At 52.0% G+C, this 9,749-nt stretch overlaps 1 protein-coding gene across 1 annotated transcript; it reads right to left on the bottom strand.

Annotated features, from left to right (window-relative positions):
• Positions 1-44: 44 nt before the first annotated feature.
• On the bottom strand, positions 45-6,829 carry Ccdc177 (coiled-coil domain containing 177). The gene is made up of 2 exons (XM_074067697.1): positions 6,447-6,829; positions 45-5,571 (listed from the first exon to the last, which is right to left on the bottom strand). Exon 2 carries the CDS (start codon positions 5,541-5,543, stop codon positions 3,438-3,440), a length of 2,106 nt encoding a protein of 701 aa, XP_073923798.1. The 5' UTR covers positions 5,544-5,571; positions 6,447-6,829; the 3' UTR covers positions 45-3,437.
• Positions 6,830-9,749: the final 2,920 nt, after the last annotated feature.

The following is a 9,749-nucleotide window of genomic DNA, read 5'->3' as shown; positions in this document are numbered from 1 at the left end:
TCTTTCAGCCCTTCCTGTTCCTCCTCAGCCTACCTCACATTCTCTTTTCTGAACAAGGGGATATTCCAAAAGCGTAAATGTAGCCACCTCAAGGCTGCAATCCCTGGTAAGAAAACTTCTAGCAGTGTGTTCTAAGGTCAACTCTGGGCATTTGTTAGAATGTTGTTCAGGGATAATTCTGCCCAGCAGAATATATACCAGGAGCAATTCTCCACATCTCCCTGTCTCCCTCCAATGTTCTCTAGATGTGCTTCAGAATAAGAAACTGCATCTTCTCTCTGGCATCATTTCAAGCAAACAATATAGCCAGATGTGGTGGTTCACACCTGCAATCCCAGCATTTATGAGGCTGAGGTAGGACAGTGAATTCGAGGTCAGCCTGGGCTACATAGAGAGACCCTGCTTATACACAGACACACACACACACAGACACACACACACACACACACACACACACACACACACACGGCCCAGCAAAGAATAGAATAGCAGGTGTGTCTGTATTCTAGTGGGTGGTCTGGAATTTGGAGGACCCATTCTTCTGGTTTCCCATTAACTATACTTGGCCATATCGATTTTTTGTTTTTCAGTAGGGGGTTTGAACTGGGGTTTCAAGCTTCCTAGACAGGAACTCTGCCACTTGAGTTACATCACCAGCCCTTTTTTTGCTTTAGGTTATTTTTTAGATAGGGTCTGGAGTTTTTGCTGTGACCTGCCTGGCCCATGATCCTCTTATCTCCAGCCTCCCAGCTTAGCTGGAATGACAGGCATGCACTACCACACCCAGCTTTATTGGTTGAGAGGAGGTCTCATTAACTCTTTGCCTGGGCTGGCCTCAAATCATGATCCTCCTGATTCCCATCCTCCCTCCCCCATGGCCCCAAGTAGCTGGGATTATGGGTATGAGTTACCATGCTCAGCTTGCCTATATAGATTTTTTTTTAAGAACCCAAGCTTTTGCCTTTACACAGTGACTCTGAGTGCAAACTTCTAATTTGGTGACATTCGGGCCAGGGGCCTTTGCATCACAGGTGACACTATGCTCTGCACTGTGCTTTTTAAGACTATTCTAGACGAGCTCATGATGCTACATTACACATACACACAGTATGGTCACATGACCCTTCCTGATTATAGTGAGTACACCTGTGATTCCAGAGTGATAGAACCGGGGGTGTCTCTTAGATTCTGATTCACAGTGTTAATGTGCAAGGGAGGTCAGGAATCATGATCCCCATTCCACATGTGGGGTAACTAAGGCATAGAAAGGTGATCTACCAATGTCAAACAAACCTGGCAAAAGGTCAGGTAAGATCACCTATGTACCTCCCAATGCCTTATCCAAAACAGCAGATTGTCTCCTAGAACGAATGCACTTACTTGGAAGTAAGAGGTTGTGAGGGTTTTTGAAGGTTTCAAAAGCAACTCAGGAACCACAAGGTAAAAGAACGAACTCACTTTTCAGTTAAATGCTCCTGACTCACAGACAATACCAATTATTACAGCCTACTGACATCCAGAAGAAAATTTAAGGGACCAATTCATTCATTCGAGGAATAAGCCTGGCTATACAGCTCCTTTCCTGTTTCACATTATCTCAACTGTATACTTAACCACTGCTTCCTTCCACACATTACTCCTCTTATATTTGCTAGTATGTGATGGAGTGGGAGTTGATGAGGTGTGTTTGTGTGTATGTGTGTACTTGAGTGTACATATATAATAACCCGCCATTTTAGGGACAAATCTGCCCAGCAGAACATACATTAAATATATTAATGTAGTAGTTCTCTACCCTGTTTCCTTTTTCTTTCTTTTTTTTTTTTTTGGTAACTTAATTTCTTGACCTTGATTTAATGTAAAAAGTGATGTTTTGCTTCTCACCTTCCCCGATGAAAGCAGAGTCAATGGGTGAATATAGCTGGGGTCAATTTCAGTTTCAGGAAGGGAAGCACTCGAAGGGTTAAAATTGCCTGATGACAGCTGAACCTTTTAGGCCAGGGAGTGGCCTGGTATTGCGAGTACTTTCCCCCAGAGGCTAAGCGACCATCTGTCTGATGCACTGCCCTGTCCAATGGCAGAAATCCTATTCCCAGAAATAAACTAACAGCAGTCCTCCTGCCTTCCAACTCCAGGTCAAGAAAGGCACAAAGAAGACCAACAAATAATACTGAAGTGGTGCTTTGGATCCAGGAGAGTTGAGGTACCAGAAAAGGAGTTCTGATGGCCCCATCTGGCAGATGGGAAAGGTGAGGCACCAAGAGACTGATCAAATACTTTGTTATAGATGAGAGGGTACCAGGAATTTAAGAAAATCCTCTTTTTCCGGGGGCAGGGGGAGAGGAGGGGAGATACTTTACCAACAATAGCAAGCACAACTCTCAAGAAAGGCAATTCCAGCCCTTCATGACCAAAGGCAAGCAGCCAAGGACCCCTTGTTTCCAAACCATCAAGCTGATTCCTTCACAGAGGAAATTCTATTCTATACTCCAAACTCTCTGGGGCCAACCCTTGACACTGCATTCAGGGCTGGAGCTTTAGGCAAGAACAGCCTGGCAGGCACACAGGTAGCTCTGCTTCTTAAGGCATGGCCACTGTCTGCAGAAGTGAGTCCACACTTGGAGGTGGACATCAGACACTCCAAAATAAATCACTCTGCCAGGAAGCATCATGGGATAGAACTGCTGCCTAAAGAAACCACCAACTCTGGGGGCTGAGGCTTCCATTAAAGCTAAACAGCATCACCAAACCAACCCATTTCCTGTGTCACTTGGGGTAATGAGACAGGAAAAAAAAGAAAAAGTGATCATTATTCGTTGATGATTGTCTACCTAGAAAACCTAGGGGACTGAACTAGAGAACTATGTGGCTAATAGAATTTGCTCAGGTGCCCGATTAATAGTCAAGCATACAAAAACAATAGCTTTTTGGGTCACTTGTGGATGGCCTGACATCTTCAAGAGCTGTGCTTTTCTGGGAGGCCTCAAGTTTTGTGCAACTTGTATTTTGAAAGACGGAGGTGAGCTAGGAAGTTGCTCCCTCAGCTGCAGGCAACTCAAAGTCTCAGACAACAAAATCAGAGAGATACCTGGGGCGACTGCTGCAGAAGGGGAGGCGATGTTCACTTTCTGTGTTCTCGCCTTAGCGGGCCCCTTTCTTCCCAACTACTCTCCTATCCGAAAGACACGTAGGGGGGTTTGGCAAAAGTGGATGTAGGCAGTTTGTGCCATGTCATCTCCAAACGGAAGTACATTTTTAAAAACAAAGGAGGCAGATTGAAAAGTCCCTCAAGTCTGTCCTCTCACTGCCTCATTGGTCAGAAGTCTGGAGAGTGAATGGTGCTGCGCCTGGACTGGAGACTCCCACGGTTTGGTCAAAGTAGCCCAAGGATGCCCCACCGAGCTGTGCGTGCCAGTCCAGTGGGCGCAGCGCGGCAATCATTTGCGGTCTAGGTTGGCGTGGAGCTGGGCCTCCCGCACCATGCGATCGAAGGAGCGCGTGTTGGTCTCCTCTCGTACCTTCTCCCGCACGTGGAAGGACGCCCGGGCAGTGGAGCGAGCGCTCTCCAGTGCGCTGCGCCGTTCCCGCGACAGCTGCTCGCTGCGCTCCAGTTTGCGCCCAATGGCCTGGAGCAGCTCCCGCCGACGGCAGTCTTCATCCCTCTCCACCTTTTCCTTGTTGGCGCGCTGGGCCCGCTCCTTCTCCAGCCGGGTCTGGACCACGCGCCGGGCCTTCTGCTGCACTGCCTCTTCGGCCACCTGCGCCGCGTGCTGCAGCCGTCGCTCCCCGGCCCGGGCCAGCGCCTCCAGGTGCGCCTGATGTTCCCGCTCTTTACGCTCGGCCGCCTCCTTGGCTCGCCGACCCTGCAGCTCCTCCCGCCGGGCCCGCTCCCGCAGCTCCCGAGTGCGCTGCTCCACCAACTGCTCGTAGTTCTCCTGCGCGCGGCCCAAGCTGGCCTCCAGGGAGCTTCGCAGGCCCTCCCGCTCCTCGTGCTGCTGCCGGGCCCGGCCCCGCAGGAGCGCCTCGTGGCGCGTCCGCTCGGCCCGGCTCAGCTCGCGTTTCTCCCTCTGCAGCAGGCCCTCCTGTTGCTGCTTGGCGCGGGCCGCGCGCTGCGCGCGCTCCCTGCGGACCTGCTCGGCTCGCTCACGTCCTTCCTGCAGGCCCTCTTCCCGCTGCTTCAGGTTCTGCTCCTGCTGCAGCTTGCGCAGCCGGTCCTCCCGGGCCGTGCGCTCCGCCCGCTCCCGCCGCAGCAGGCCCTGACGCTCCGCCAGCTCCCGCCGCCGCTCCTCGCTGCGTTCGCACTGCTGCTGCCGCCGCCGTGCAGCCTCGCGCTCCTCGAGGCCCCGGCGGCCGCGCCGCTCCTCCACCTGTGCGGCCCAGGCCCGGCGGCCCTGCTCCAGGGCGCGATGCTTCTCGCGCTCCTCGCGCTCCCGCCGCTGCTCGGCGCGCACGCGCTGCTGCTCCCACTGGCCGTGGGCCGCGGCGCGCTGCTCCAGCAACAGGCGCTCCTCCTGGTGCCGCGCCAGCATGAGCGCAGCGATCTTCCGGTCGCGCTCCGGCACCTCGCGTAGGCCACGCTCGGCGCGGACTTGGCGCACGATGCGCTCCACATGCTGAGCGGTCTGTGGCGAGTGGCTCAGGTCGCCGAGGCTGAAGCTGCGGCCTGTGAGTGGAACCAGGGCAAGGGCGGAAGGGCGGCCCAGAGGGTTGGGTGCAGAGGACGCGGACCCTGCTGGGCAGCTGTTTCTGGCCGAGGCCCGCGGAGGCCAGCGAAGCTCCCGCAGGCTCTCCCCGCTGTAGGACGACGACGATGCGCCAGACTCGGAGCTGAGGGCCCCGTCGCGCCGGCGGGACAGCGAGTCCAGCGAGTGGCTCTTCCTACCTGTCCGAGAACCCGCGGGCGGAGGTTGGGTCCGGGCGGAGGGACTGGGAGAAGTCTTTCGGGTGGCACGCGGTGCAGGCGAGGCCGGGAGGCTAGCGCTGCTGCAGCTACTGCTGCTGCCAGCGCTCGGGGCTGAGGCGGAGGTTGAGGCTGTGGAGGCCGCGGGGCCCAACGGCGTGAAGAGGCGCCGCTTCTCCTCGCGAACGATCCGCTCGCGCTCGGCCCGGCACTGCTGCAGTTTGGCGCGCCGCTCGGCCTCGTACGCCTCGTACAGGCCAGTGGCCACCCGCATGGAGCGGCCTGGGGCCTCACGCACCAGGTCGGCCAGGGCCCGCGGCAGCAGCTCCACTGGTTTGACCGCACAGCGGGCACAGGCCTCTAGCGAGCGGGGGCTGGTGAGCACGTAGCGACTGCCCTCTGCCTCTGGACAGTCGAAGTTGAAGAGGTCGAGGTGCAGCAGCGGAGACTGTTCCCTCCGCCCGCCGTCTGCTGCGCACGGGACTTCTGCCTTGCCCGGCACCGCCGCAGAGGTCGAGGCTGAGGAGGCGGCGGGCTGCTGGGCGCCCTGGGTATCAGGAGGCACAGAAGCTGTGTCCCCATCCCCTTCTGAGCCACCGGGTTCGGTTCCCTCTTTCTCTTCTTCGGGCACTGGGTCAACCATAGCTGAGCCTTGTCCTTTGTTGGAGTCTCTGCGGATGACAAGGAGGGACATAGAGGAATACATCTGAGAGCGGTTCCCCCCTCTACATCCATATTCACCCTTCCCAACTTAATCCGCTTTCGGATTAGGCTCAGAGGCCTGGTGGAACGTAAATCAGAAAACCGACGCCCTGAAACCCAGGCTGGTCAACGGGTGAGGGGTGGAAGGGAAGCTGGGGCACAGAGAGCAGCTTCAATCTCCCTTAGCCCTGTAATGCGGAGCCTGTGGTAAGGCTCCCCTGGCGTGTGGCCGCTAGATGCATCCCCTTCCCGCTGCAAGCTACAATGAAAAAGGTCGAGATGCAGGCAGCAGCCAGCGAGGGAGGCGCTGAAGGATTCCCGGGAGGATTAGCGTATTTGTTTGTAGCTTAGGCGGGCTGCTGGGGATGCAGCTTTGCAGGAACAAAAAAAAAAGGAAGAGGCCTGTTCATCCCAAAGTGCATTGCTGCGAGGATCCCATTTGCTTAGGAAGAAGTTTATGGTTGATTTCCCACTGCCAAAAGGAACCGGGATGGAGGGCCCCCGGGTGATGGAAGGGCTGAGAGAAGTCCCCAAAGGCCCTTCCAAGAGAGGTGATAGATTCTTGCTTCTGCCTCTCCAGCAGGGCTTGCTAGGAGCTCTGCCCGCCTCCTCAACCCCCACCACTCACCGGGTGTTTGCGGGGGATGCAGAAGGCACCCAGATCTTCCTAGATGCACCCGATCTCCTCCAAGTCTAAATGTGCTAATGGTACCTTCACCTAGCTGGGCTCGGATACCCGCCCCCAGGTGCCCCATCGCATCTCGGCGGGGTGGGCTCCCAGAGTGCAGCGACCCGAACCGCCCCAGTACTCGCAGCTGCTGGGTCCCTGGGCGGATTCACTTACCCCAGGTCCGGAGCTCCGGCCCGGTGCCGAGGGCTTTTGTTCGCCGCTGGCCGCTCTCCCCGGCGCTTCTTCAGTCCCTGCACCGGCGGGGTCGGGTTACTGCTGGCTGCAGCCGCGAAAGGAGCCCCAGCTGCTGCCGCCAGCGTCTCTCCATGGGGTCCGCAAGCACGGCACACACAACCCAGACACTACCTACACGAGGGAGGGGGAGTGCGACAAAGTCTCCCTAAAATAACGCGGCTCTGTTCCGTTCGCTCACACTGATTCTTAAAAAAGGAAGCCTGGTTCCATCGCCGCTCCATCCATCTCCACCTCCATCGTGAAGGTACCGCAGGTCTTTCGCCGTCCCTGGCGCCTCCTGGTGGATGCTTAAGGATGTTGGTTTGTTCCTTAGAGGATGAGGAAGAAATTAAAAATAACAGTATTATAATATCTATGTATATATAATACTGATGTCTATGTAATATATATATATATATATATATATATATGTATATAGATGGATCACCAAGGAACCTTAGGGGACCCTGAGGGAAAAAAACCGCACTTGATAGCAAATAATTGGATAGAAATATGGCACCTGATCCAAATTGTGTTTTTTTTTTTTTTTTTTAAAGAAAAACTAAAAATGCTCAGGCAGGTTTGGAGCAGGCGGAATATAGGTGACTAGTTAATGGAACATTTTATGACTTACTAGTTCCAGATAATAAAACTAAAATCAGTTAGTGCCAGGGAAGGAGTGTTGTTTTGAGATGCCTCCTCCCCACCTGTCTTCCATTTCCAGTGGTAGTGGCCATAGGAGATGGGTCAGAGGAATCCTAAAAGGAGGGGAACTTCGGGGTGGATGGGTCATTGTACTCAAGAGCATGCCAACTATGTTGTTAAAGAGCTTTTTTTTTTTTTTCTGTCAGCTAGGCTGTGAGGAGAAAATGAAGAGTTTAAGCAAGGGAATGATTTGATTTATATTTTAGAAACAAAACTCTAGCAACATAAGAGTGGGGGCCAGGAGGAGGCAGGAAGCAGGGTTAGCTAGATACTGCAGTTACCCAAGGCAAGGGTGTTGGGACCAGAGAGGGAGCAATAGTAGGAGGAGAGGAAGAAGCAGCACTTAAACAAAAAATAAAACCATCAATTGGATCAGGTGCCATATTTCTACCGAATATTTGCTGTCCATATTTTGGCTCTGGCAGGTGAGAAGAAAGGTTAATGATGACTCTGGAACGATGAGACAGATGGCTATGTGTACCACAAACAGAATAGATGCAAGAGGGAGGATTAGCGGGTGTGGGATGCCAGGGTTCCTTTTTGCACCACTTGAGTGTCAGGTGGGACTGTTCAACAGGTAGTTAGATAAGTGTGTCAGAGTTCTGGACTTGGAGCTACTATTTAGGGCATCATTACCATATATAAGGTTCCTAAAACCAACAGTGTGAGTGAGATCTCCCAGGGAGGAAAGCCAAGTGATCAGAGACTGCAGGACATTGATGTGGCTGCTAACAGGAAAGGAGCCCTTGGAGGAGTTCATTAAATAAGGAGAGGGAGGAAATCGTGATCATGTGTAAGCAGGATGCTTCAGGAGAATGTGCTCCTAGTGCTAAGGGCTGCAGAGGTCCAGAAGGATGTTCCTGGAGTCAAATACCCATTGAATCTAACAGTATTTGTTCTTTGGTATCACTGGCAAAACAGCTTAGTATTGTAGTGAGAGCAGATGGCAAAGTGCAGGATGCTGAGGTTAATGGCAGGTGAGAAAGTGAGAGTTACTGATCCTTTTGGCAGTTGGGTGATAGTGTTAAGAACCACAAAGGATTTGGAATTTTACCCTACTTACATGCTAATGAATTAGTCTGCAAGTTTCACAGATGCTGTTAGAAGACATGAGACTCTTGGGTCAGAAACAAAGAATTTTGTTACTCATGGCACAGCAGGCAACAGGAAGTCTATGTTCTTTTTTTTTTTTTTTTTTCCTTTTGGCAGTATTGGGGTTTGAACTCAAGACCTCACACTTGGCTAGGCAGGTGCTCTATCACTTGAGCCACTATGCCAGAACGTCTTGGTTTTGCATATTTTCAAGATAGGGTCTTGAAAACTATTTGCCCAAGCTAGCTTTGAAACGTGATCCTCTTGATCTCTGCCTCTTGAGTAGCTAGGATTACAGGTGTGAGCCTCCAGCATCTGGCTGAGGTTTATGTTCTTGCTTGCTCTCTTTGCTCAGAAATCTCATGGGCTGTGGAGAGGTGGACCCAGGTAGATAACTGCACTTACAGTTGGTTTGTGTCACAGCTGAGTAACCTTGAGCTCAGTAAAACCTAATGTTTTAAAGGTGGATGATGGTAAGACTGCTCAATTTTTGCCTCAGGGGTGGCACCATCTTAATTATCCTGCACAGCAGACAAACCCTCCTTCTGACTTGGAGGGAGCTACCATCTCTGTTATCCAAAGATGTTTGCTGTACAAACAAACTAGGTTAGAACAAAAGGCTTTACAGGACATGTAGGATGACATGTAAACTGCTCTCCAGAGAGAAAAGGAGCAATTGGTCACACAGCTAGTAAGAGGCAGGGCTGGGATTTGGACCTGATTCTGTCTGATCCTGAAGTGATTATCCTGTGTTGTCTTTCCACACCAAGATGAGCATCTGGAGAGATGTGGATTTAGGTGGAGATGAGTGGGGTGGGCAAGTCAATCCCTCCAAGTCTAGGTTTTCCCCTCTTTATGGAGAATCTTGTTAATTTGCCTCCCTCAACAGTTAATCATGTCTGTGAAAGAGCTAACAAAAAATGTTATCTGTGTCCTTCAGGTTTCACATTTGTTAAGTAGGGACAATCACACCTGCCTTGCAGGGTCATTGTCAGAACTAGAAAGACCTAAAAAAAAGAACGGGAAAGACCTAAACTAACATTGTCTAATAAGCAGTGAAAATAGTTACCTTTTTTTGTGGTGTTGGTGATCAAACCCCGGGTCTTGCACTTGCTAAGCAAATGCTTTATCACTGAGCTATACCCCAGTCCTTACCATTTATTTTGATGAACCTTATCTTATAGATGTGGTCAGAACCAATGGGGAAGCATCTATAGTGTTTGTAAGTTCTTAAGGGGAGCCTAACGAAAGTTCTACCCTTGATTAAGGAATGAGTCTACATCAAGGAAAGTTGTGGAAGGCCCTGAAATAGAACCGGACATAGCCACTTCAACAGAACTGACTTGGCACTCCCTTGGGGGGCCAGGCATGGAACAGCTAGGAATCTCTCACCTCTTGCCTTTGAGTGCCCTGAACATTTCAGAAGATGGATTTCATACTGGTAAA

This window comes from Castor canadensis, chromosome 3 (genome assembly GCF_047511655.1).
Source record: "Castor canadensis chromosome 3, mCasCan1.hap1v2, whole genome shotgun sequence".
NCBI classification, from domain to species: domain Eukaryota; kingdom Metazoa; phylum Chordata; class Mammalia; order Rodentia; family Castoridae; genus Castor; species Castor canadensis.
Note: the sequence above shows the minus strand (reverse complement) of the source record. Positions and strands in the feature narration are given on the sequence as shown.

Bases quoted from the DNA above. Each gene is read 5' to 3' on its own strand.
- Ccdc177 (XM_074067697.1), bottom strand. From the start codon at position 5,543: ATGGTTGACCCAGTGCCCGAAGAAGAGAAAGAGGGAACCGAACCCGGT.